At 47.4% G+C, this 27,566-nt stretch overlaps 1 protein-coding gene across 13 annotated transcripts in view; it reads right to left on the bottom strand.

The window, feature by feature from the left end:
- LOC142592745 (cell adhesion molecule Dscam1-like) overlaps positions 1-27,566 on the bottom strand; it is a 130,106-nt gene that overhangs the window by 4,464 nt on the left and 98,076 nt on the right. For all 13 annotated transcript variants that reach the window (XM_075704390.1, XM_075704383.1, XM_075704384.1 and 10 more), the window contains 11 exons: positions 27,029-27,196; positions 25,514-25,658; positions 24,807-24,955; positions 22,668-22,790; positions 21,450-21,614; positions 19,976-20,046; positions 18,552-18,774; positions 16,110-16,208; positions 12,733-12,918; positions 6,090-6,239; positions 765-889 (listed from right to left, as the gene is read on the bottom strand). In XM_075704390.1, coding sequence (XP_075560505.1) covers positions 765-889; positions 6,090-6,239; positions 12,733-12,918; positions 16,110-16,208; positions 18,552-18,774; positions 19,976-20,046; positions 21,450-21,614; positions 22,668-22,790; positions 24,807-24,955; positions 25,514-25,658; positions 27,029-27,196 — 1,604 coding nt within the window. The remainder of the gene's footprint in view (positions 1-764; positions 890-6,089; positions 6,240-12,732; positions 12,919-16,109; positions 16,209-18,551; positions 18,775-19,975; positions 20,047-21,449; positions 21,615-22,667; positions 22,791-24,806; positions 24,956-25,513; positions 25,659-27,028; positions 27,197-27,566) is intronic.

Below are 27,566 nucleotides of genomic sequence, written 5' to 3' on the forward strand. Positions count from 1 at the left end.
GAAGTCATCATGAAATTAATTTGTCTTTTTACTAGAGCTTAGAGCTGTGCAATTGGCAGCTATCTACATCGAACACGTTTGTTGATGCTGGGTCAACAATTAAGCAGGCTTTGCACATTTCTTTATTCTGGACCATAGCAGTAGCTAAATTGAGCTGAAGTGAAGGCAGCAGCCGCTACAATTTTCAAATTTGTTTTGTAATGAACGAAATATAAATGCATGATGGATGAAGCCCAGCTATGCCGTAGGCTTTGAATTGTGTTCTTGAAAAATGGTCTCAAGTACTGTTCACAGCCTGAGCTTTGAGCAGTGTACCATTCAATTCGTAAATGCAAGAGCATGGAGCTTATGACTTGATGACACCTGATGAGATGCGCTAAAATTAAAACTGCACCATCTGCTGGAGCCTACGAAAGCAAGCGTGAAATGGTGAGGTGTAAAGTGTGCAGGAAAGCATTTGTAGATGAAAATTTCTTGTGTGTGCTTTAAAGTGCACAAATAGGAGGGCAGTCATAGGGCAGCAAACATATTTTGAGCAAAATGAGCAGGAAAGAAAGACTGGCGAAAAACGAAGTTCTTGCCATTGCCACCTCTTGGCAGTCCTTCTGGGGGCTGCGACTGCTCTTGCCAGTTGCACGGTGCAAAGCAGTGTCATGCTTGTCATGCATCGCCAGAAGCGACCCAGGCAGAGGCGGTGAAATGCTTGGATGTGAGCTAGTGAGGGAATGATGTGGTGAAAGAAAGAAAGGGATACCCTACCGTACCATGGAGTTTCTAGTGGCTGGTCCATTCCATGGCACGTCATAGGCCTCCTCCAAGCCCTGGCTGTTCCTCTGGTCCATTGTCCTCATGTAGGAGGTGCGGGCATACTGGCTAACAAGGGGCGTACCTGAAAATAAGGGAATTTGTCGTTATAATGAATGACTTCACCAGTAGTATTTGCTTCATTTTTGAGGAATTGCAAGTCTTATAGGCGCACTAAAGAAAAAAAGAACATAGCAAAATTGCAGCTACATAGAGCAAATATGTCAGGTGTTTTCTTCACGGCTCAACAGTGCTCATGGTATACCACCCGGCCTCCTCACCAGGTTCGGCCATTTTAAACAAACAAGCGGAACATATTGCATGAAATGCTGATCGGCAAAGTATCACAGCACTGCACGCCGTGAAAACGGCTGAAATTTAAAACCAAATGCTATGCGCCTTCTCTCTTGAAGAATCCAGCTGCCAGCCAAAGTGTCACTGTCACCTGCACAATTGCCTCTTCGCAGTGCGTGTTTTGTCACTCACCATGACTAATCATCCAATGTGGAAGGTGCAATGCCACATAAAAGGAAGAGAAGGAAAAAAAAAAAGGAAGTGGGGCTGGATGCCGCGGTATGTCCCTTGGCTCCGGTATGGGAGAAGGCAAGAAAGGAACAGCGTTTGGAAACGCTGCTAGAGGCAGAGGGTGAGAGTGTCTCCATTGGCAGTGGACCTCACCTGCTGGTGGCTTGGTAACACGACAGCTAATTTCTGCTATCTACTCCAATAACAAACCGATTTGAAAAATTCTTGCGGTGAAATGCTCAGACGACATTTTACAGCTTGCAGTGTACAACCAAAATTTGTAATGGGGCCTGGTGAAAGGCTTTTTATAAGTCTTTGAGTGTCACCCATGTACTGGTATGTTTTCGTGTTTCTGTCGTGCCATGTCACTGCCATCAGATACAAATGTGAGGATCATACCAAAAGAGAATTTGCCATTATCCATGTAATTTTTTCCCACTCTGCACAACCAAAAATAAAACATGTTTGCTTTATAATATCCAGAAAAGAAAAAAAAAAGTGACGACGTTGCAGGTGCGTCACCTTGAAAAAAAAATTATGACACTGAAAGTTAAAGAGACACTAAAAAGAAGCACAAAATTGGTTTGGACTGATTGAGTATTCTTTGAAAACTTTGTTTTTGTTAATTTCATTGTTATAGGCTGATTATTAAAGGGACACTAAAATCAAATACTGAGTAGATGTGAACTGTTTAAACACCATTCCAGAAACCTCAGAACACTTGTTTCGCACCAAGAAAAATGCCTTTTTTGAAATTCAAATCTCCCGCCACCCAACCGGGGGAGTGGTGATGTTGCCTACGCCATCACCACCCTTTGCTGCGGTCGGTGATTAAAACCCTGCCCGATAGACGGCGCTGCCGAGCTAACACAGAGTGGTGGATTCGCCGTCGCAGCTGCTTTTTGGTCAAGTGGAGTGGACCGTTCAGGCACCCCGTGACATCACATGGAAGTTGGATTCTCTGGTACTTGCAGTTTGGCGAGTTTCGTGAGCCAGCCAAACTAGCGCAGCATTACACGATAACAAAACTAGTGAAATGCGAAAGCGTGGGCGGCGCAGAGTCATGGGAAAATGAAACTTTTCGACTGCCCGCGTCGTTGCCAAGTGTAATTTCAACGAGTTCTTTTTTCTAAAATATGAAATAGAACTGGACAAGTAGCATATTATTGCACCTTAAAACACAAGGATGTTTTTTGCAATGAATTATTGAGTACTATTGACTAAGGAGTGCTTTTGTCATCGGGCAAGTACTTGAATGTTGCGGGAGAGTCCCCATCATGTCCTGCATTTACCTCAATTTCTCTATTATTAAAGCACTGTTTACGATAATGTTGTCATCTTAGAGATTCTCAAGTACTAATTTATCACTTTAGCTTGACTTAATATTTGCCTTTAGTGTCCCTTTAAAGATGGAGGTCAAAGGCTTATTTTTGAATTTCGCACTGGAACCTCAGAGACAGGATCTCACTGTCCCCGAAATGGCAAAGAGAATGACTATCCCTCACGTCATAGTTACCATCATATTTATGTCCACTGCAGAACGAAAGCCTCCTGCAGTTACCTCCAATTATCCTATTTTGCGGCAGTTGACCCCACTTACACACACCACCTAATCCTCTGCCATTCTTGACTGCGCTTCCCGTCTATTGATACCATCGAAATCAATTTCCCCCCTTTTTTTCTGTACCTTTACATTAGCAACCACACACCACGCACTGACTTATTTTCCTCCTCCTTAGCTATTGAGGGTCGGGAGAGTGATCAAGGTGTACATAGAAACACTGCTAAGGAGGAAAGCAGTTGTTGTGCTGACAAAGAATGTTGTCGGAGTGTAGGCTTCAGTGACATTTCTTCAACCTTTCATCTTCCTGTAAAAATCTGTCTTGTTTAGAGGTCAAATTTCTGTTAGATGCGAGACCTTGTTAGCAAAAGCATCAGTGTCTTTTCATCAGTTACGAAAGCTTTGTCATGGAATAATGAAATGAAGTCGTTAAGGGGATATTAACACGGAGAATTCAGATCTCTTGATGCAGCAGAGAAAAAAAATAAAAAACAAGCTTGAGGAGGTAAGTGTTCAATATTCCAGCATGATAATGTGCCCACTGACTTTGACTTAGACCCGTAAGACATATTTTAGTTCCCAGATAAAGTTTGCTTCCACAGCCATCAGTTTCAAGGCATTGAAATTGTGATTGGTGCTGCACGAGCATTAGAATTTAAGAGTTCGCTTTTCCAGAAAAACCACCAGGCTTAGTCATAGACTCGGGGAGAGCTATTCAAGACGTGGCAAGCTTTCACAGCTTCTGGGCAAGTACAAGCAATTTGTATAATTGTTTAGAAGTTCATTAGCATTCTGAGCACTCCCTGTAGAGACCCAGGAGGATGGTGCTAACTACTGGTGGATCTAGCCTTGCAGAGAGCCATGCTGACAATTGCTTCCCACTTGAGCATTTCATTTGAAAATGCAGTGATAGACATGCCACAGAGCTAACGTGTGAAACTGTGTAAATGGCTAACTTGAAACTTCAGCATTTGCTGACAAAGCTTTCACTGAGCGAGAGAAAGTATTCTAGGGCATGACTACTGTACACTCATCAAATGTATGAGAAGGGGCACTGGATTTGCCTTCAAGCAATGCTTACCCATGACATGAGAATTCAAACTAGGAATGTAGGTACTTACTGATTAGCTGAACCCATCCTAATCAAATTGCATGTGTCATGAAAGCCACAGTAAATTCTTTAACCGAAATATGCACCAGTGACTGCTCTGAAATATACAGTGTGCAGATGTATGAAGAGTCGACAAGCTTTAGCAACACAATTTAATTTGATGACCACTGACTGGGCGTATCGCAATCATTGTTTTGCTTTCTGGACACAAGACTCCAATGAGAAGTTAAATTGTTTAATCGCTCATTCTATAGTCGGGTACAACTTTAGAAAAAAGGGCCGTGTACTCCTCTGAGGCGGATGCACACGAACCTCGACCAATGGGTGCGCACTCTGAACTGATGTCATGAGCCAGATGTGCGGTGACTCCGCCGACGGAGATGGGTGCCTGCGCTTCGAACTAGGGCCAAGTTGCGCCAGTCGTGTGCGTCTGCCCCTCGTCAGAGTAAATTCCTAAATTGTTTGTGGTGGTCTATCATGCTGGAAGCAGCATTGCGAGATTACAATGCACCACTTGTGCCGCGTGCGTTTATTCTGAGCAGTGATCCGGTGATGAAAAATCGCAGCAAGCATCGCTGACCCTACGCTATGCAAAGTGGCAAGGCTGCAGGCTTGCAAGAAGAAAAAAAAAAGAAAAGAAAAAAAGAAAAAGAAACCCTTGAAAAAGAACGAAAGAAATCTATCACATTCTTGAAAATAACTTTGTGAAAACCCAGAGCGCCAAAAGATATAAATCTTATGCTATTTAATACCAACAGTATTTCTTTAAAACAATGAATAAAGCATTCTTGTATCATGCCTGCCTCGTTCGTCTTCTCGCCCCAGGTAATTGTTTCGATAAATGCATTTTTTAAGTACTTGTTAGATAGCAACTGATTCATCTTAAGCTCGGAAAACGAGTAGTAAATGTGCCGTGTACATGTAAACCAGTGCAAAAGCCATGCAGCGCTGCTCTTTCTTCTTTTGTCCCTTGTAATGAGGCTAATAAGCAGACGATGCGCAGCATTGTAGAAGGCACAGGGTTATTTTTTTCTCGCAATTCGGCATGTGCTGTAGCATTCCAATCACGAGAGCTCTATCAAACCAGTCACCAAATACAAAAGTATTTATTTATATTGAGAATTACGCATTTTAGAAGCACGGTTTTTTGAGCGAGACTATTTTAGTTGTGGAGGCAATCGGCTGTCGCGCTTTGGTCATCTGGGCATGGCCTCCCCTTTTTTCTAAAGTTGTACCCGACTATAGTAGTGTTTCAACATCTTTATTGTCAGTACACCATGACATACATTGCTCACAGGCTGCATTCAAACTCATTTTTAATCTCATTGTTATGAATTTTCTATATCACGTCACCATTTTTCTCAAAGACTGGTGAAAACGTCACTTAAGGCATACTTCTGTGCTTTTCTTTCACCATCATGACCATCATGACCCATTCTAGCTAAAGAGCCAACCTCTTGTTGGAATCTCCATCATTACTTTAGTTGCTGAGCATGCCTGTTTAGGCACATTTTTCATAACCCTCAACAGTGGCCCATGTTTCCTGTCACATTATGCGTGAAGTGCCAAAAAAAATTTGGAACCTACGAGTGAAGCACATATGATAAATTGGTTTTATCAATGCACCTGGTAAGCTTGTTCAGGAGACTCAAAAGTGTGTTCGGCTTTCAGAAACAATGCTACACCAGCTTAGCTACAGTGCGTTCATCACGCATCAGTGTTTTTCGACATCATGTGATCACGAGTTGTGTTTACTATGCAGACTCTGTTTGCCGTGCAGACGATGCTGTTGGTACTCTTTCGAGACTGAAACACAGAGTGGTCTATACAGAGGACAATGCGATTAACTATTAACTATAGTTGCGAGTCAAATGAGTTTTTACACCACACTTGTTGGGCACTGGGACACAGGAACCAGGACACTAGGACTTTGTCAGCATTTCTTTAAGCGACACACAATTGACAGCAGTATTGCCTCGATTTCGTCCTGTCTTAATGTGTTATTGTGCTTTGGAGCTTGGCACACCTTCACACCTTCAATTGTGTATGTACTGATATTTGGCTGTGCGGTGAATGACTAGTACTCACTCTGCAGTATGGTAGCCCTCTTGAGGCAGGCCCAGGCAATCACGATGGCTGTGATGATGACGGTAAAGGAGGCCACTACGGGCACAACAAAGTAGGTGCGGTAGTAGAAGGGCATCTCCTCATCCACCAGTGAGGGGAATGAGCCACCATCTGCAGATGGAATGGCATATTTCTGAATGCTTGCCAAGAACTGTAAAGGGCCGCATTATGTAAAGGAACGACATGAAGCAACATCTGTTGTAAAACCAGGTTCGACGTATTCACAGCGCGCAATGTCTATTAACCGTGAAAGGAAGACAGCGCCAGTTTTTTTTTTCTTTCTCTTGCCCGTTGGATAGGAAAGTTGTTACCAACCTTTGCATTCAGTCTTAAAATGAGAAGGCACGACTTCGTACAATGTCAGAGTGCACAAACTTATTGATTGTAAGCTCCTATAGATTCTAATACCTGTTTGGGTGGGAAAGCGCATGTGTGATAAGCCAGGCTGGACTAGCTGAAGTGCTTGCACATAATTCTCTGATTATCACAGCGGTTAGTTATGCACATATGTTGAACACATGGACTGGTGTCACTGTTGACAACACTCCATGGGGGGGAGTGGCTATGCTGTTTTGCACTCAATATGAGGATGCAGGTTCGATTCTCGGCTGTGCTACACTGGGGCAACATGTAAAAATGCTCACGTGCTATGGGTCGAGTGTTCATTAACCTCAGGTGGTCGAAATTAATTCACAGCCTTTCATTGTGGCATCTGTGATGGCTACTGTGTTGCTTTAGGACCCCACCAACCAATCAGTGATCATGAGGTTTGTAAATTTGGAAGCTATTCTGTTGTTCAGAGCAAAGGTTGCTTCCTATGAGCAAGTTCGAGAGCTATCATTTCTTGGAGACAAAACAGAACTTGCCATCAGTTCATAAGTTGCAGAAAACTGCCTGTGCTGGTTGGATAGTGCTGGACGGACAGCTTGGATCACATTTGACTACAGACCTCATTCAGTTATAGACTATCAGATACACATGCTGTTCAATTAACTGCAGATGGTTTGTTGCTTCAGGATTTAGTTTGCTCGCAATGCTGAAGTTAACCAGCATGCAAACTCCTTTTCTGGCTTTCGTCTGTACTCCTGGCACCTTTCTTTCTTTTGTTGATTCTTTCCATAAAAATGGAGATGGTCAGGAGGAAGAAGCAAATGAAAAATAAAAGGGAAGCAAAAGATGACCTGAAAGACCTATAATGCTCCAAGGACATGATGTTGGCAACAATGTGCAAAAGCCCCGTTACACAATTAGTGCAGCAAATGTTATAGTGCCACAATATCACATGCAATTAAAAACTAAATAATACAGTACCATAAATTCACATATAATTTGTCTAACGAAGAACACGTTGGGAAATCAACAAAACCCACTCATGAGCGTTCCTATACCCTGCGCATCTGTGTTGAAAGCATTATTGGGATATGTTTGTTGAAAGCGTAATTGGGATATGTCACAGTCTAAAACACAGAAACCAAAGACTATGTGGCTGCCCATGGCTTGGTGCAATGTATAAAAAGAAATAGGCGGGTCCCACGCACTGTAGGAATCGATTTAAGTGAAGCTGTGTACATTGTTTGCTTTGATTGACGATAATTAGTGGTGACGTTGGTGGCGAATGTGCAACTTCTTCAGCGTTTAGCCCAATACGAGAGTGGCAAGTTGATGTAAAACATTAACTGGAGTGCACCACTCTGTTTGTCTGTGTAGTCTACAGAACACGCAGGGAGACGCCTTTCCTTGAGGTATTGTTGTGCATCACTGGTCATAATCCCTGAGTGGGTGGAGCATTCTCATTGCCTCAAATGGCACATCAGAGCGTGGCAGAATTGTTAAAATTTAATTGAATTATGGGGCTGTATGTAATTCAATTCATTACTATAATTGTACGTATAAATAGTATGCATACATTTGCGGTCTTCACCATGTTTCGCTGAGTAGCGAAGACACTCCTGTTCAGCGCGACGCTTCTTTCGGGCCTGGGTGTCCTCTATGCTGAGTGCACACTTTCGAGCCATTTTGCTGGTGCGTGTTTATGTAGTCCTTCTGCATACGTGACCAGCACGCTGTTTAGACACCAGCTCAAAGCGCTCTCTTCAGGCTATGGACGATTGTAATGTTTACACTACAACAGCGCAGCATGCGACCTCCACAGCCCAGCATCTGCATTTTTGCCGCATACCAAAGCAAGCAAAGCACGTGCAATACACACGAACTGTGAAGCGCTGGAGTGGTGATGCCGGCTGGAATGCGCGGAGTCGAGCGCCATCTGATGGTATTACAAGAAACCCAGCGGCACGTGAGGCAAGACCATTACAGCAGTGCCCGGAAATTAGGGAGAAGAAGCAAAGAAAGCTTCGCTTTAAAGGATCTGGCCAGGTCTGGCCATTTTGAGCTGACAAGCGCAGAGCGTACAATGCGTACCAACGATCGTGTTTGCAAAGAATTACATTGCTACTCGCCGCAGAAAGGTCTGAAATTTCAATCCAACCCCATTTTCCCTTCTCCACACTGCCGCTGCACTCCAAGCTGAACGGTGACATACTCGCGCCCCTGTGCCTACATACTCAGGTCCGCAGTGTGACGTCGCTCGTAGTGACACGTGACTTCGAGAATTATTCAAAGCACCATCTGTTGTTTGTGTGACCTATTGCCTGAATTGACGAATTGAAGTTTAGAGAAATAATGAAACACACAAATGGAATGTCTGCGTGTTCTTTGTTTTTGCACCGAAGCAAGAGAGATGCACTTCTGCTTCGTCTACTTGTTCGCACGGTCATTCCACCTGACCTCAGCGACACACTGATTGTCGCCCCTATACCTCGAAACATGCACCCCGAATTTAATCGGGGCCGACGCCAGGCCCGTGCCAAGGCACTGCTGCGCTCCTTGGATGGAAAGAGGACTACGCGCTTTGTAGACGCCGCAGAATACACGCGAGAACGCCGGTTCACGGCGGTAGTCGTAGACGTTAGCTCCAGGCTTACGCACGCGTGTAGTGTCGCAACGGAATACCCCGAAACAGCAGAAGAGGTAGCGATTGCGCTTGCGCTTACCGACCCCCTCTGCGAGGTAGTGTTTAGCGACTCACAATCCGCAGTTCGCAACTACGCGCGGGGGCGCATTTCCTCCGCAGCTCTCCAGATTCTAAGGAAAGCTGGTCGACAGCACTTCGATAACACCGCCATCATATGGTTTCCAGCGCACGTCGCCACCCCCACCGATGAGGGCCTCATTAACTTGAACGAGGTAGCACACCGCTCTGCGCGAGAACTGACCCGCCGCGCAGAATCGGGGACCGCCTCTTCGAGTTCGGAACTGCTGGCTCAAAGCACGCGAGAACGCCTGGTCAGGTATAATGACATCACCAAGCACTACCAGCTAGGCAGGCGGTTGCTGCCCCCACCTCACCCCATGCTGAAACGTCGCCAGGCAGTCATCTGGCGACAATTGCAAACACAAACATTCCCCAGTCCGGTGCGATTGCAGCACATTTTCCCCGCGCAATACCCGAATGCTCTTTGCAAATTATGTCAGGACACTAGAGCGACGCTGTCACACATGTTGTGGGAGTGTCGGGTTACATCAGCTACAATGGCAGTAGCTCCGGAGGCTCTTGCGTCGAAGTGGGCCGCCGCTCTGCGCAGCTCCAACCTCAAGACACAAGAGTGGGCTGTCCAGCAAGCCCGAGAGGCGGCGACGAGGCAAGGCCTCGAAGTCCCCTCATGGGAGACCTGAGCCCGGGTCATCAAATTTGCCGGATTCAGAATAAAGTTGTTTCCATCCATCCATCATGCATTCCACGTGCAGAGGTACCGAAACTATGCCATTTTCTACCGTGTTCCAGCGCATGATCATGCTCTGCAATCCGCTTACTGAATTATACCACTAGTCACGAGTCCTTGTGCACAGCGTGCAAAATTGAGCGCTGTGCGAAACCACAGAATCACAACAGCTCGTGCGCAGCGGCGAGAAAAAAAAATTAAGGCGGGGCCCGTGACATGTGTCATGCGATCCTTGAGGTCCGGTGTGGAAGAATGCAGGGAACTAATTTCGCTTGCGGAGGCTAGACGGAGTGAGTGGAGAGAGTGTCTCGCCATGCAGTGGAGCTTGCCTCCTGAAACCATGGGTTCGCGGCACTGAAATATTTCTACTTTGGCTATTAATGCGCTGATTTAAAAATGTTTTTGGCAGAACACTCCCTAGAGGACATGTAACAACTTTCAGCGTATAACCGAAATTTGCTATTGGGCCTAGTGAGGGGCCTTTTAAAACAATTTGAAGCTGTGCATCTTCTCGTGACATCTTCCAACGCCCACATGTAAGACCTGGAAACTTACCCTAAGTACATTTAATAATAATAATAATAATAGAAGACCTGCAAAATCGCCAGAAAGTTATCCTGCACCCCCTTCCACCTACAGTGCAGATTATGTAGCATGTTACGGATTAGTGGTACATGAACAAGGCCAGTTAGACACCTTAGCCCCATATCGTAGGTGCTCCTGGCTGGGCATGCATAAGAATAAGTGATCTTCTGGCTTGGAGATGACGGATTCTTGTGTACCTGCAACATTCTTAAAGGAGCACTGAGAGAAATTTCCATCTCGATTTTATTGCTTCATTAGATAGCTGGCAACCCAGTAATTAAGCTATAAAGTGCCAATTCCTGGAGAGCATAGCAAATAATTAAGTACACTACCTTTTCATATGACAAGTTCCAAATGCCCCCCCAAGAGCAGTCTGGCTTTGGACATAAAAAAGGCTACCCATAATGTCACCAAAGCCTGTTGTGGCAATCTTGTCCTACCAGACAGCACCAACGCATATCGACATATTACGGCCGTGCTGTGAAAATCTGAGAACATTCAGCACTCGACAGGGTAAGAGGGAGGAGCCTGTCCTCCTGTGTTTCAAAGAGAAGTAAACAGTGCCAATTTTTGGCTGCACTGTAATTATAAGGCCTTTAACAACCACACCCCGCACCTTTGCTTGCAATGATGTGGGGAGTCTCCTTTTTCACATCCGAAGCAACACTCCTTTAAAGGGCACCCCCTGGCATAAAACAGCACATCGCCTGCAATTTCTGCCTGCAAGCTTAGCGAAGTGCCAACAACTCTGAGCACACCTTTATTGGCTTTGAGACCTTCCTGCTGTTGCTATTTCTACTTGTACTCTGCAAGGCATGCGTCCTAGCCAGCAAAGGACTTTCTTCTGAGGAATACCTGGCCAGAGGGAGGGTAGGTCGCAATCTGAAACTTGCGTACTCAGAGTTCTTATGTTACTTTAATGCTCTGGCTTTGCTAGACTGAGCAGGTGTCTCGTCTATTTGCTGCCTGTCCCACAGTGTTGCAATACACAATTCTATAGAGTTTGTATGTACTATTTGCCACGTTTTAGGCACACTTTGTTAGATGAGGAAGGATTAGAAGTGAGGATCAATAGGCAGGTATTTCAGCAACCTGCAATACACAGATGACACGGTCCCATTCAATGATGGAGGTGGCTTGCAGCAAATTACCGATATAGGGCCTTAACAAAATCCAACAATGGGTCTGCAGATTCATATGCAGCAGACTAAGGTTGTTCAAGAGTCTGGCAAGCAAATGAGAATTGGTGTTCAGGAGTCAGCCCTTAGAATCTGTGGAACAGTTATGTTTATCTGGGCGACTTAGTCACAGGAGATCCTGATCATGAGAAGGAAATTTACAGAGGAATAAAAATGGGTTGAACCCCATACAGTAGACATTACCAAGTCAACCATTAGTTTACCGCTTTGCTTAAAAAGAAAAGTGTGCAGTTGCACTACTTTACTGTTACAAGCATATATAGGGCAGAAACCTGTAGGTAAAGCTTGAGAAGAAGTTGAAGTGCCCTACGAGTGATTGAAAGAAATATGATATGTGTAACAATAAAAGGCAGGAAGACAGTGGCGTGGATTAGAGAGCAAGTGGGGGTAGCCAATACTTTGGCAAACATTAAGAGGACAAAATGGAGTTGGTCAGGACATGTAATGCTTAAAAAAAAAAGATAACCAATGGCCTATTAGAGTTGCTGATTGGGTGCCAAGAGAAAGAAAGTGGAGTGGGAGGATGGCAAAGAATTAGGCGCTGTGACAAAATTAGAAAACTTGCAGTGATAAGATGATGTCAGCTGCCACAGGACAGGGTTAATTGGAGATTGCTGGTAGAGGCCTCTGTACTGCAGCGCACGTAAATAAGGCGACGATGATGATGATGATGATGATGCATGTGTCAGTGTTTTGTCCAGATTTGACCTATGTCAGAGCCCGGTCACCTGTGAGCCACTTGGAGCGCGTAAGATTTGAAAACAGTGCAGCTTCACAAAGTACAGGAACCATAGTTTGTGACGATTCTTTCCATTTTACGTTCTTTTTGTGCTTCATAATTGGATGGCATAAAGCCACACTTTCATTATCACTGGCACCCAGTGCGACAATGGATGGAATATACGATACATATATAACGGAATGGTAGATAGATAGAATATAATAATGAATAGGATAAGATGGGCCCCAGAACAGCACTGCATCACGCAAGCGTGACTAGGTAAGCAGCACCATAAGTGACACGAAGGCAGCTCTCACCTGAGAGGTGTGTGACGGCGGGCAGGTCATGCGAGAAGTCTCCACGGCCGTACAGATTGAAGGCGGCCATGCGAAAGTTGTAGCGAGTGCCGCTGCGCAGCTCCGTCAGCGTCACAGTGTCCTTGGTGGCCGGGATGTGCAACTGCCGCTTGTCGCCGTCGTCGGTGCCATACTGGATCTCGTACTCTGCATGGGGTGAGCGGTGAGCATGCGGAAGAAGTGCCACTGGGTGTCGCCATATCCAGGGCACATCAGTCAGCCATAGCTTGTTTGCTTTAATTATGTGCACATTAGCACCAAATCTGGGCTTCGAGATCCATATATACAAGATGGCATCCGTGCAAAGAACATTCTGTGTTCTTTCCTTTGTTACTTTGTGATATTTTGTTGAAAAGATCAGATTAATATTGTTCGGTGCTGGGACACCATTTTCTTGTTCGAATGCCTTACTATCCTGTATCCCTATATAAGGTGGTGACAAGGCCCTTCATGCAGAATGTTCGCAGCGGCACTGTCATCTGAGGCTGGGATTTTACAAAACTCGTTGCTATGGAAAAAAAATCTTTAGTTACATCACATAATGTTTATTTACTCATTGCAATGAGTGAATCGGATTACTTCATAGAAGAAGTGGTCCTTCATAGTATCACAATGAGCTGGCTTTGTGCTGATAAAATGATCTTGCGCTTCAGCGGTGGCACTAAGCCTGTTTGCAGCATTCTCGCACTGTGCAGCTGTTCGTGCAAATTTATTTGGCACAGTCTTGCAAATCCTCACCGAGAGACTTCAGACCCTTAGCTTGCAAATATTCCCTATCTTGGAACAGTTCTCTACATGTTACGTCCTCAGTTCATGCAAACACTGCGAAGGAAATCAAGCCACCTTCCAGTCGCAATGCAACCAATCACGCTTTGCACACGACTCAAGCACAAGCTGCTGGTGTGATGAAGATCGGCTCTCTGCATTTACTGTGTTTAACGCAAGTAGCTTTCTCGGATGGTTTCACCAACTTTCATGGTGGTTGGCAGTGGTCAGACTTTCACCACCCACTGTGGTGCCAATGCAAAGGGCCGATTATCCTTGAGCTCTGAAATGCACATGCTGCTGTGTGAGCACTTTAGGCCATCTGAAGCTTTAGATGCTGTGGTAGTGTGCTCAGGAAAGACAGCCTTTCTTTTCTCCTGCCACCCTCTCCCTCAGTGGTGGTGATGGAAGAGGGTGGAAGCTAACTTTCGTTCTGGCTCATCCGCTAGAAATGACACACATGACAAATTGGCTTATGTGAATAGCCGCTCACACTACGATTGCAAATATGGTGGTTAACGGTTCTGTTCTCTACGGAACCATGCAGTCAAACAACAACTGCTACCTAAGTATCCTCACTGCAACAAAAGTACACCTTCAAACGCATCACTCCTTTAATAAAGCGAACAGGCTTTTAGATGCATTCAGCCGTTTGTTACATTGACAATCATTATTGAGGAGTTCTTCTAAATTTTTTAGCTGCGTTATGTGTGTATCTATCTTCCACTGAAGATGGTGGAAGCACAAGGCAATAACCCAGCACACCTCGCTGTATTCATTGTGGCTATAGCAGCACAAAGCGGAGGAATATAGCTCCACTATATCTTGCATGTGACAATTTGATGCAAGAGCAGCCAAAGTAAATGCAGTGAAACACATAAAAAAGTGGGCGCACATGTTGCTATAGGCCAGAATTTCCAGCAACTGAAGGCAGTCGCCATGTTTGATGATGCTGATGATGATAGCGTGAGAGTTGCCTGGGAACTGCAGGCATGGTGCGGGTGGCAACGGGCCACAGCATGTTTGCGGTTGTCATTTGCATGCGAAGGCGAGTTCAAGAGCACTGCAGCATTCCTGTCGGCGCTGGAGGCTGTTAAACGTGACTTCTTTAACGCGATCGTATTTAATATGAGATAATTACACCATGGAGGTAATTTAGTGAGAGCAACCTGCAGTGTCCTCTGCTCCAATGTAGCTGCAATGTCGTCTCTGTCACTGCAGTTGCAACGTCGTATAGTTGTCCAAGCTCTCTTTTTCTGTGAGATCTGCATATTTATGGCAGTTTTGGGCACCTGAGGCAGTGTGCAAAGGGACTATACAACATCTAGAACGCTGTACTTCATATTTTAGAAGACAAGCAGCATGTTAGTGCCGAAGCTACCACCACACGTGTTGCATCTTTAACTTGCTTTGTCATCATGGTATGCTTCAGCACACCACGGCTGAGATGTGTACAATAGAGTGATTTTCTATGTTTTAGCACACTGCTCAGAGTCGCAGGGAAAAGTCTACTGCTTACGTAGGTCACAAAAGTTTACGTGTTAGACACAACGCAAGTATGAGCAGCATGGTCTATATAATCTCTCTTGACACAGACAACCAACACACTCAGCAACATAATCAATTAAGGGGCCAGTGCAGTGTTCGCGAGATAAAAGCTATAAATTTAAAATCACTTGTGCGGCGAGTTACAGGTGCCTAATTTTCTTAAGTTTTTATATCTTAAATCCTAGTCAATGTGTTCCGAAGTTTAAACATATGCCTGAATGTCTATCTGTATTAGTTTGTAGACTGGCTTATCAAGAATGTATGAGAAAGATGAAAGCTTGCTTTGGTGCATTGTCGCATATACTACCTGCTAAAAGTTAGTGTTGTTGAAATGGGAGATGAAAAAATATGTGCTGAATGGATGACTGTGCATTTTGTTTTGCTTAGCACTGTGTGTATCTGGAATATTAACATTTTAATGGTACAATTGTATGGGCACGGCATTTTTTTTCTGTATACATTATATGTGTTTATTTTTTATTATTTTATCCATATAAAATAATTCACTTATTGTTCATATGCGACATGACTAGGGTGGCATCCTTATGTGACTGCCAGCAGACTTATGCACTTTGGCAACCGGTGTGTCTGGATTCTAAAACACTGGGCCTGTGGCGTTCCACAACTTTTTTGTACATCTGCGATCAGAGATTCCTTGGTCAGATCATGAAACATGTTTCCGAATTTCTTTGAAAACTGCTGCCATGAAAGCCATAGAACCAGTTCAGTGGCCATTTCCTCAATATGCAGCCTTTTATTTGTTATTATTAACTGTATTTGAGGAGAAGTTAGTGCCTACGTGTGGCACCACCAAGTAAGAAACAGGGTGTAGTTGAGGTACCCCTCCAATTTGGATACCGTGAACAAAGAGGCGAAGGGCCTCCTTTTTAACGCATTGCAAATGAAATCTCTGTGTCGGCTATGCTTTTATATCGTGGCAGGGCCTCTGAGATCTCGTGGTGTGGCGCCTGCATAGCACCGCGCAATCTCAGAGGCCACGGCTGCGGAAAGCTGCATGAACTTACGGATGACTGGCGACGCGGCAGAGGTAGGACTGTTCCAGTGCAAGCTGACGGAGCTGGACGTGATGCCCGTCACTCGCAGGTTCGGCACCGATGGCGGGTCTGCAAGAGAATCGGGTGAAGAGCGGTGACTAGAAGAAAAACACGGACACAGATATGTACCCGTGAGCAACGATACAAGCAACGACTACTCATGGTGAGCGGTCTGATTCAGATGAATTTACTTTCGTATTTATTCCTCTTTACAAGAAACACTCACAAGGCTAATTGAGGAGTGAAGTCGCGGCAGTTTAAATGGTGATACAGCACCGCACGCGCAGTGAGGAGAGAGGGAAATGGGAGAGTGAAACAGAGAGAGAGAGCGAGAAAAGGCGTGACTCTAGGTTGTTCACACAGTACGCAGTAAGGAGGATCCGAGTATGGTTTCCACGTTCGGCGTGTTGCCTTTTCACGAGACGAGGTTTCTCGGTAGAATACTTATGATGCCATATCGCGGCAGCGCAACCTCCTTCACCACTGGCCACTTTTGTGCTAGCCATGGTGTGTGCATTTCTGTCGCCTGGTATCACAATACAAGCGCTAAAAGACAGTACACAAGAGACGAAGGCAGCACGATACAGGAGCTGCGTTGTGGAAATGTTGTCGAAATGTGTGTTAACTTACAGACCAACTGTTAAAGCCCTCATTCTTTCGTGTCACCTTCATCTCGGATCCCCTCTTTTACATCTGCTGTGGGTAGTGAAAAACAACATGAAATGCACTAGCATCCATTATCCGCGTCGCAATTTCGTACTTCGCTGCCTTCTGTCCATGGTGCCAAACTGCATATTGCGGCTGCATATGGCGTGGCTGAGCGCTGCCGCACAGGCCCTCTCTTGAAAGCGATCCGTGGTCGGTACTGAGTCTAGGTGTGTTGAAGGCTCATTGTTTTGTGTGTGCTGTGTTCTCACTGCTTAGTTCGTGTTGAAGCGCGAGTGAGCATGAAGGTCAAGTCGCTCGCTGCCACCACCGCTCTTCCTCACACCACTGTTTTGATAGTGAGTGTCCGCAGTCATCGAGTGAGATGCGTTCAAGTTTGCCTGTGCGCTTGTGACACCATGCTTCTTAATTTAGTCATTAAGCAAATGTTCAAAAGATTATATGGCCAATGAAATTGATATCCTTGCTTTGTATACCTGTCTAATAATTTGATGGATAAAATCGGAAGGAACGCCCGTCAACAGCTACAACTCGATTATCCATGTCGTAATTATTTATCTTTTAGGCGTTACTTCCCCCATGTGTCACCGTTCACTCACTCCTCCCTTAACACTGTGGCATTAAGGGAACCCTGAACAAGCATTGTTTGAATACACTATTTTCGTTGGTTTCCACATAACAGGTTGATTATTAGAAGAGGAAAAAGGAGGTCAAAGTCCTATCTTTTGAATTTTGCGCCGAAAGCGCAGCGCCGGTATGTCATTGTGACTTCACGGATTTCAAAATATTTCTTCTTGTCTGATCCGTCTATGGTGCAGTAAATGTTCTGGGAAATTTGACACGTTCAGTCTTTTGGTGCCTTCAGAATGCAGTGTGGTCGATTATTGCGGATGTACAGTTCAGTAGGCCAGAGCAGACACCAAAGTCCATGACGATGACGAGGTGGCGCGGGAAATCCAACATGGCGTCACCACCCGTCCTTCGCTTTCGCGTCTTTCCTGGTTTACGAAGCATCTTCTCACGGCAAAAGCGGCCTTTTTGGCATTGCATAGAATGGTAGTTTACACACACAACTTGAATTATTTTTCTCTTCAGTGTTCCTTTGAAGTTGCACAACATATTCATACTAAATGGAATTCATTTTAAGCGTAGGGCATCCAACGCCGGACTGACGCCGCCCGCAGTCAGTACAGGGACTCGTGGAACAGCAAAAATTGACGCTTTCGCACTGAATCGATGACGTCAGTACGGCAGCGGTTTTGGCTTTCGCACCACGCCAGTCTTGTCAGATCAGAAAACATGACAGGCTGATGTAAAGCCGGTTTTGCATGTATTTAAAGGGAGCGCAAACCATTTTGCAGATCGGTCAATGCGTTTGGTCAGACCCAACAATGAAGTGCTTCTAAATGCATAGATGGGTGTAAACACTAGCGCAAATAGCCATATTTCCTCCGCCACCTCTCTCTCTAGATCTCGAACATCAATCATCTTATGTGCGTAAATACCCTGACATTTTTTTTTGCCTGGCGTGTCATATAACATTTATTCCTTTTTCTTTTTATGCGCTTTCATATGATTAAGGAGCGTTTGCAAAGAAATTAATAGGCTTCCCATAGGAATCAATAGTAAAGTGCATCCCACTGGACGAACTTCTCAAAAAACAAACCCGTCCGCGGAAAGAATTAGGTTCGTTCAGCTAAGCACCACTGTATTCCATGTGCATGTACTATGTAGTGTAGTACGTACCTCCGTTGAGCGTGATGCAGGCGACCTCCTCGGAGGCCGGCCCCGAGCCCACCTCGTTGAAGGCCTTGAGCATGAAGCGGTACGTGGAGGCTGCCTGGAGGCCCCGGAATGTGCGCTGCTCGGTGTCCCTGTTGACCGTGTCGTGCACGAATGGCGTGCCATCCATCTTGTGGCCGATGTAGTAGCCCTTCAGCTCGCCGTTCAGCTGGTCCGCCGGAGGGGGCTGTATGGCGGGGCCGTGTGCAGTGGGAACCATAGTGAACTATTGCGACTGAGTGTGCCGGGAGGGCTGGCCGAGAAAGCCTATGATCACGCGAGACCGTAGGCTTTGAATGGAACTGGCCATATCATGTAAGAAGTGCGCAAACCGGAGCGGTGTACGCTGCATGCGCAAGATGCACGCTTTGAGCTTGTCAACCACCGAAGCTAGCTGAAAGTCTTGGAGGCACTTTGTAAATCTCATCGCGCGAGGCCCACAATACCACAGTAATGACAACCTGCGTCACCGACTGGTATCGGGACTGTACGTCGTGTGCTAAGGCTCGGGGGTACGTACATCTGATTGCATGCGACAGAGGTACGTAGGAAAAGAGCCGGCTTGTACTGTATGCAGTAATGAGACGTAGCGAAAAAAAAAGAAGAAATATATTGCTAAGTTTTGCTGCAGTAACCGTGTTGTTGCGACTATCAGTGAAATCACGTACACCGGGAAGGAAAACAGCAAGAGAAACCGTAAGCTCGCGTATGTGCATGTCTGAATCCAGTTGGAAAGTTACTGTTTTCACACAGCATTCAGACATGTACTGGTGTGTCCACGCTATAGCTGTGGTGTTCTGCTGCAGAGCACGGTGTCGTGGTTTGGATTCCTGACAGCGGTGATTGCATTTTTGGTGAGGGTGGCATGCAAATTACCATGCTCGTGTGGCTTGGTTTAGGTGTAGCTAGACAAACCTGTGTGGTCGAAATCCGGGCGCTTACGCAACGGCATGCCTCCTAGCTGACTGAGTAGCTTTGGAAACGTTATAAGCCCAAAAATTAATCGAGTTGTGTTGTGTTCTGAAATTGCAGCATGGCAGGGTCTTGTGAAGTTTTTTTAAGGTGTCTCGTCAGTGGACTTCAGTATCGTATTTCCTTTTCTAGGCAACTCTGTTAGACTTCAGCTGTTTACATTGTCGCTGGGCTGTGCTTTTGGTACAGCATACTCGAAATTGGCGCGGAAAACGGTCACGGCTGCAGGAAAAGGACACAGCATCAGTGTTCAACCTGTGTTCTTCTCTTCGTGTTGCTATCGCTTTCCACGCACGATTTCAAGTATGCATGCCTTCCAGCTCTCCAAGCTTTCTATACCATGATTCCAGTAGTATCGCAAACGGGCCAAAGGAGCCTCATTACGCAACTTGATGGGAATATGAGAGGTCACTCACCTCCCAGGACACCTTGATGTTCCGGGTGTCGAGGGCCTCGCACTGGACGTTCATAGGCGGTGCGCTGGGCTCTGCGAATGCGGTTGCACAACACGTGCGTGAGGAGTGGCCGAGAGACTTGGAGCTTACGCGCGCTCACCGTATACAGTATGACAGCGTACGCAGTCGTGTGCAACGGTGACACTCAAAAAAACGACAGGGCAGTTTCAAGCGCATGCGCGCGAGTTTGATGGCAGCGACCACCTGTGGTCGACATTGTGGGAAAAAAAAGGGTATTAAATATGGCTCTGAGAAGGCATAATTCTCTTTGCTTAGTTTAAATATATGAAACGGCCTTGCTACCCCGAGCACATGTTTGTTCATTGGCTTTTAGTTTTATGGCAGTACTCGTCTTTGAACCTCCCATTATCTGTAGGGTGTCCCAGCTAACGTCATCCAAGCTGTTGAAAAAAGAAAGAAGAAAAAAGGTGCGAGGTATGATTTTAACACCTATGGTGTTCGGCTGTCAGGCCTAGCTGGGACATGCGGTATAAAGAGAGATAAAATTAAATGGAACTAAGCGTAGGCAGGTTAACCAGGCTGCACTTGGTTGCATCTGGTGAAGCTGGAAATATCCCGACGCCACAGTCAGTGATTGGGGATGGGGATATATCTGCGCAACATATAGCTGCTCGGTGTACATATGCGTAAAACTTGAGAGAAGGAAAGGGGTTTCGCTTCTCCTCGATCTTGCGCTAGTGTCCATCGAACAGCTCCATTTATTTACTACACACCCTCTACTCGTATACACTACTGAAAAAAAAAAAAAAGCAGTGGTGGAAGTGCCATCAGAAACCTAAAAAAAAATACTCAGTGCCCTTCTACTTTGGAAATAAGGATGACCAGTAAAGCTGTGTATTTGGGTCCTTAGTGGTGAAGTGCACCTCCGCCGCGAGTCGAGCCGGCATTGCACGATATTCGGCATCGGACCGCGCATGGGGAGCGCTTAACGCCTGCTTCACCTCCGCCGCGACTCGGCCCGGCATCGCGTTATCTTCGTGATCGGCCCACGCATGGGGAGCGCTTAACGCCTGCTTCACCTCCGCCGCGGGTCGGCCCGGCATTGCACGATATTCGGGATCGGCCCACGTATGGGGAGTTTTGCTAACCACGCCAGCGATACGAACATTTCCTTTGAAGGTAGAGCTATACATATTATAGCCTACCTTCAAAGCCTGCAGTATCTATTTTCTCGAGCAAGCTGCAAAATGCACCAACTGCCTCCCGATGACAGTACGACCTCGCACCTTCAGTGGCCGGCCCGATTTATGGCCTCGCTCTTTTGATCAACGACTGTCGGTGCATTCCTCTGGTTATGCACTTACAAAAGTAACGCAGGAAGAGGTAACGTTGCTTATAAGGCGTCTATAAATTTATAAGCACACTGTTATTTGGTAGGGGGAAAGGGTCGTCAGTCGAGCGTGCGTGCCTGTACCTTCGGCGGCCGTCTGGAAGGTGATGGTGTCCGAGGGGTCCCCGAAGCCGACCGAGTTCTCTGCCAACACCAGTGCCAGGTACTCTGTGCCGGGATGCAGGTTGGTGACCATGAGCGACGTCCGCATCCCGTCCACTTCTTGCTCCTGGAGAACGCTGCCGCGTGCTGCGGGACGCGGGGAAAGAGCAAGACTCGGTATGCGACATAGGCAGCTGTGCGTGTGTTCGCGAAGGTGTCGGCCCTAGGTCAGACTGATGCACGCACAACCTTTATGGGAACTGAGGTTTAGCGTGCAGCCGAAACCCCGCGACGCCGAAATTGATGAAGAAAAACGGGGTAAAAGTGAGCTATTGAGCACGCAACTATATATGTTAGAACTATGATACGATATTTGAGATTGTAGACTGGCTCGTAACGCACACAAGCGCCTGCGCACATAAATTATACCGTACCTTTTGTTAAGCGGAGTTCCTGACTACTAGCGAGCGAGTACGACAGACGCCTTGAACCAGCATTTCTTGAGCGGATCATGGCTTCAGAGGCAGGCACATACGTACGTAGTGCAGTTCGGACTAATTCTATCAGCAAGAAGCGTTTACTTTCTCATTACAGTGCAGTCGCGCATGCGCGAAGGCGAGCTTTCTCGTTCTTTCTTTTCGTCTTTCCCCCGCACGGCCGGCGCTGCCGCGGAGGCGAGCGCCATATGGCGGTTGTGCAAGGAACACCGCGGCGCGCGTACTCCGCTGTGATTGGTTCGGCAAGAGAGCAGTTGGGCCGCAGCTCCCACGCTCCCAAACCTGGCGAGGTTCGCAAAGTTTCGCTTTTCTTAAACAAAAGCACCCCCGTTACCCGTCGCCGGAAGTGACGCATGACCCAGTACGCGCGGCTCCTCGGAGATTAGGCGCCGCCTACCTGCAGTTTACCGCGGCTAAGAAATCTCGGAGGCAAGATGGTGGCATTTACGTCACATCCGCTGACCACGCGCACGCGTCTTCTGCTTATGCTATTTAAAGGCTGCTAAGAGAATTAGACGCTACCAGCCCCGCAGCTTTGCCATGATTGCTGCACCAGTAGTCACATGCTACTCGATTATGAACGATTTAGCTAGAATGAAACTTTGTCGCAGTTCTTCTTTAAGAGCAAGCGAGACGGGGTGTCGTGGATCCTAGCGGCTGAGTGCGTTCACCGTAACCTTAAGTGCTCAAAGCTAATACCCACACGACTTCCTCCAGTAGCGAAAGACGTATCGGTTGACGGGTCTCCTGGGCGGCGACCACTTGACCGACACGTAGCGGCTGCGTCGCTCCGTCACCACCACGTCGGTCGGGCTCTCTGGGGGCTCTGCAGTGGATTAGGGCAAAGGCCTCGTTAGTGACGATTTCGTTCTTAGAGCCGACTAGCGATACCATTCGCCAAGAAAGTGGACTCGACGATAGTCACTAATGCTTAAAAAAGAAACGGGTGTATGTGGGGGGGGGGGAGGAGGGGGCTGAAGCGAAGTGCCTCGTCCTGCTTCCACTTCCATGCCCAAGACGAGCGTTATTTTGCGTAGCAGGGGCACGTGATTAACTGAGCACGTGATAGCCGGACATTTCATCGGTACTTCACTGCACGACGGCAGCGTGAAGAGAAGATTTAGACGCCGGTTTCCCGAACGATGTATAACTTGCGAGGCCAGCTCTTCGTCATCTGAGGGCACCACTGCAGGGGGAAAAAAAACCCCGGATGGTGATGTACGTCGTGGCCGGTGTAGTATGCGTTCTTCAATCTGAGTACAACAGAAAAACAACTACCAAAGGGCGTGTATTAAAATAAATGGAATTATGCTGTTTAGCGTCGGAAAGCAGTGCAGGGGCTATGACTAGCGCCATAGTGTGTGTATGTGTGTGTGTGCGGGGGGGGGGGAGGGGGTGAGGGGGCCTCCGGATAAATTTTTACCACCCCGCGTTCCTTAATGCATGTTCATGTTCCTTAATGTGCATGTTATGTTCCGCCTCCATGGGAACCTGGCTGCAGCGACTGGGAGTCGAACTCGCGACCTCGCGCTCAAATGATGATGATGATAACAATTAGTGGGATTGATTGACGCAAGGGCCAGGCTCGTGCTCGAGATAGTGCTGGTCAAAGAGCAATGCAAGCTGCACGCGATGGCGCTACATGCTTGATTTTAAAACACTACTGCACGAAAGCTATCAATCACCGAATGAATTTTTAGTTTCGCGGTGAGTGGTTGATTATTACGAAAGGAAATGGTACTCAAATTTCATTTTTTTTTATAATTTCGCGCCGAAGCCCCAGAGCCTGCACTTCAGTGTGACATCACTGATATTGAAATATACTTTCGCATCAGGGCCGCTGTGGCTCAGTAAAAGTTCTTGAAAGTTTCTTAAAGCGCTGTTTGGCTCTTTTAGTGTGCAGTACAGTGCATCGTTGCCGATAAATAATAACCAGGCCCGAGCAGACGCCCTGATGATTCACGGCGTCAGGATGCGCCGGAGTGAAAACTTCAAAATGGCGTCGCCACCAGTTTTTTGTTCTTGCATCTTTTCCGACTTACCAAGCCCCTCTCCCCCCCCCCCCTCCCTATCGGTGTAAGAGTGTATGTTTCAGAATTGTGCAAGTGTAGTTTACTAACGCAGCTCAAACAACTCTTTTTTTTTTCCTTCTCTTCAGTGTCTCTATGGGTATAACTCCAGGTGGTCGAAATCAATTTGGAGACCCGCACTGAGGCGCCTGCAATGCCCCGATGCACTGCTTTGGGCCGATAAACCGAGTGAGTGAATGAACGAATGAATGAATCAGTCAGTTGGATTGATTGAGGGTTAGAAGAATCAATTGTACAGGCGCACAGTCGCTTTCGTTTAACCGGACACCGCTTAATTCTCGCCGCACATCAGTGCTATGAGCCTATTTTTACTCACGAACCTCGGGCAATTAAATCGCGCCTATTATAATATGTATATTGGTTGCTATAATTTAGAGCACTGACAAAAATTCGTCACTGCGCGAGCAACGGCAATGCCGTGTTCGGGAGCAGGTTGTCGAAACCGACGGAGGTGACTGTGCCTAGCTCTTTCTGCTTCCATATGTGGGTCAATGATCCCGGAATCAATAAGGCTCGAAGCCGACCCACGCTGCATAAGAACCTTGCATCGTTAGTGTTTATTGACGTCTCCGTTTCAGGAAAGCCTGTCGACAGTGTAGGGGGTAAACAGGTCAGTCGAAGGCCCATATGCAGGTAAAACAGTTACGCTCCGCAAGCAGCCAATCACTTAGCCGAACAACCCACTGCCCCGTATCACACAACACGTCTTCTTCCGCAGCGCGATTCGCGGTGGTCCGCGCGAGGCCGCTTACCGAGGACGGTGAGCCGGAAGGTGTGCTTCGTCTGGCCGTAGTCGTTCTTGGCGACGCACACGTAGGCCGTGGCGTCCTTGCGCGCGCTGTTGTGGATCACCAGCACCGAGGTCACCCCCGTGGCGCTCATCTCCTCGTGGGTCTCGTACCTGCGACCACGCGGGTGCGCGCGCCATGAGCGAGCGAGCGGCGCAACGTCGGGGCGTTCCGGCACCGCAATACGTGTGGCACCCGGTCGCGCCTTCGCGCGACAGTTGCGATTCGTCAGCCGAACGTCACCTCAGCGCCTGATCCCCGCTACGACGACAGCGTTTCTTTTTGCATTTGACAACGGCAGATCAACCTGGACAAGAGAGCCGTTCGCGGTGACAAGGTTACCCGGGACTGCAGCCGCATGCGTCGCTGTAGCCCAGAAAGCAGAGCCTGCATTGCTACGGTGTCCACAGTCGACTGACCGCAGTCACCGCCTGTAGACATACAGGCGGTGGCTTAGGCATCATTGTACACGGGTTCTGCTACAATTTTTCTCTCCATGCATTTACCCTAGTCCCTCTGGGTGTAGAGTTAGCCAACAAGACGTGCGCCCATTTGACTCCGTGCGTTTTCCTTTCGGTCTCTCTCTTTTTCATGGCGTTTCGGAACGCGTGTGCCGGTCGTCTCTCCTATGTGCGCCCAATAAACTGCGCGGGTTCGGTTATTTGGCCTACCTGTCAACGGAAGGCAGAAGCAGGGTGTTATCCTTCTCCCACGTGACCACCAGCGGGTGCTGGCCGCTGGCTTCGCAGGCGATCTTGGCGATGTCCCCGCGCTTGACGGACACGTCCGACGAAGATTTGCTGATGCGCGGAGGAACTGCGGGCAAGGGAACGCGGGAGCGTTGGATTGAGCGTCACATTTCGCGTTTGTTGAGAGACACCGCGCACTGGCACTGTGGAGTCTGAAAAGTGAACCTGCGTTCGAAATCTCCCGAGCAGGAATAGGAGCGCCGACCACTCAAGACGACGGAGACTTCAGTAAAACATGAAGACCTCTGTTAGCCACTGGAAGATGTAAATAGAGTAATAAAGTTTTTCCTTCTTTCCTTCCGCAGCATGGAAGCAAAGTTGACATTCCGTTGCATATTACGTTATAGCCTATGATATCGCCACTTATGAAATACTTGCTGTGTAGACTTCCACCAGGTCATGAAGTAGTGTACGGTTGCCTGCCGCGCACTTGCCGATTCCAGAAGACGCGCGTGATTCTATAGATGGCTTGCACTGACGTCATCTCAGCCGCCATATGGAGGACCAGCGAGCTGATAAGCTGCATGCGTGACGTCCCGTGTAAGCCATCTATTGGCCCTGCGCATTTTTCGTCGAAAAAAAAAATGACCAAGCCACAGATTATTGCAGCTTGACAGGAGCCATATAAGTTTTTTGTGGAGTCGACTGCTGTGCATGTATTTCAGATCGGACTGTTCGCAGTGCAGTGCCGTCCGAACTCCGCTTTGTACGAAGCGCGCGAAGCTGAAAATCTGCATGGCGACCGCTAGGTGGGGGCCTGCAAGATGCATATATGACCGTTTGATTTTCGTTGTATCGACATGTGGAGCGCCAAAGGGCCCCACGACGGACTCCGCCACGTCGCGGGACTGCTGGGGACGTGACGAGAACCAACGGGCGGGGCAGATGTGTTCACGGGCGTCAGCCCAATTTCGCTGCTGTCATGTTGCGACCATCGAGTGCGGCTTAACTTCAATATACGTTCTGCGAGCTTCCGCGCCGTGGGAGCACTTGTCCGGCGTTACTTTTATTCTTTCAGTGTCTTAGGACGACAGAAAGCTGAGCTAGTTGGTAAGGATTCATTATCGAAAATAGAAGTGAGGCGTGCAGACAGGACACAAGAGTAGAGAAGCGGACAACGCGTTCGTGTTGTCCACTTTTCTACTCTTGTGTCCTGTCTGCACGCCTCACTTCTATTTTGCATAATGATTTCAGTGTCTCTCCGCTTTTAACGAAATACCGCTTCTAACGAATTCCACTTCCTTGCCCGATCACTTCGCTATAGCGAGGGTACTCATACGTGCGAATAAGTTCAGGTGGCAACGCTCTTGTGTAAGCTCTGTCTTCGTCAGTCGAGCCTGCTTCGTGTGAACCGTCGCGCATGCGCGACTGCGGACGCCTCGTGGCCTCCCAGGTGCCGTGCAATGCAAGTCGAGGCGAAAGCGGCGTCCCCCTTACCGTGCACGGATACCTTGATGGTCTTGGAGAGGGGCGGCGCCACGCCGTTGCTGACGTCGCACTGGTAGAGGCCCTCGTCGTCCGACTCGACGTTCTCGATGACCAGCGTCCCGTTGTCGTGGATCTTCCTCCGGCCCACAGGGTGCAGCGGCACGAAGTCCCGGGAGCCTGCGCGGGAACGCTTTGTAATTTGGCGCTGGCGGACGAGGATGACCGTCGCTTTCGGAAGGTGCATAGCTCTGTGCAGTGTCACTCTAAGCTCTGCTTGTGTCAATAACGAGGCGCGCTGCGCATTGTCAGCGTTATCTAGGAGTCAGTACTCAGGGATCCGTCATATTTAGAAAACTACTGCCGGTGTACGATCAGCCATACGATTTTTCATCTCTGTTCACTACCCGCTCTTATATAATGATGTGTAGCAGATAGCACAAACAGATTATTAAAAATTAAAAAAAAAATTACCGACGATTACGTTACTTCCTAATGCGAAATTTGAGTGCAGCAAATAAGCTGTTTCACCTTTTGTATAGATTGAGGC

This window comes from Dermacentor variabilis, chromosome 9 (assembly GCF_050947875.1).
Source record: "Dermacentor variabilis isolate Ectoservices chromosome 9, ASM5094787v1, whole genome shotgun sequence".
In the NCBI taxonomy this organism is placed as follows: domain Eukaryota; kingdom Metazoa; phylum Arthropoda; class Arachnida; order Ixodida; family Ixodidae; genus Dermacentor; species Dermacentor variabilis.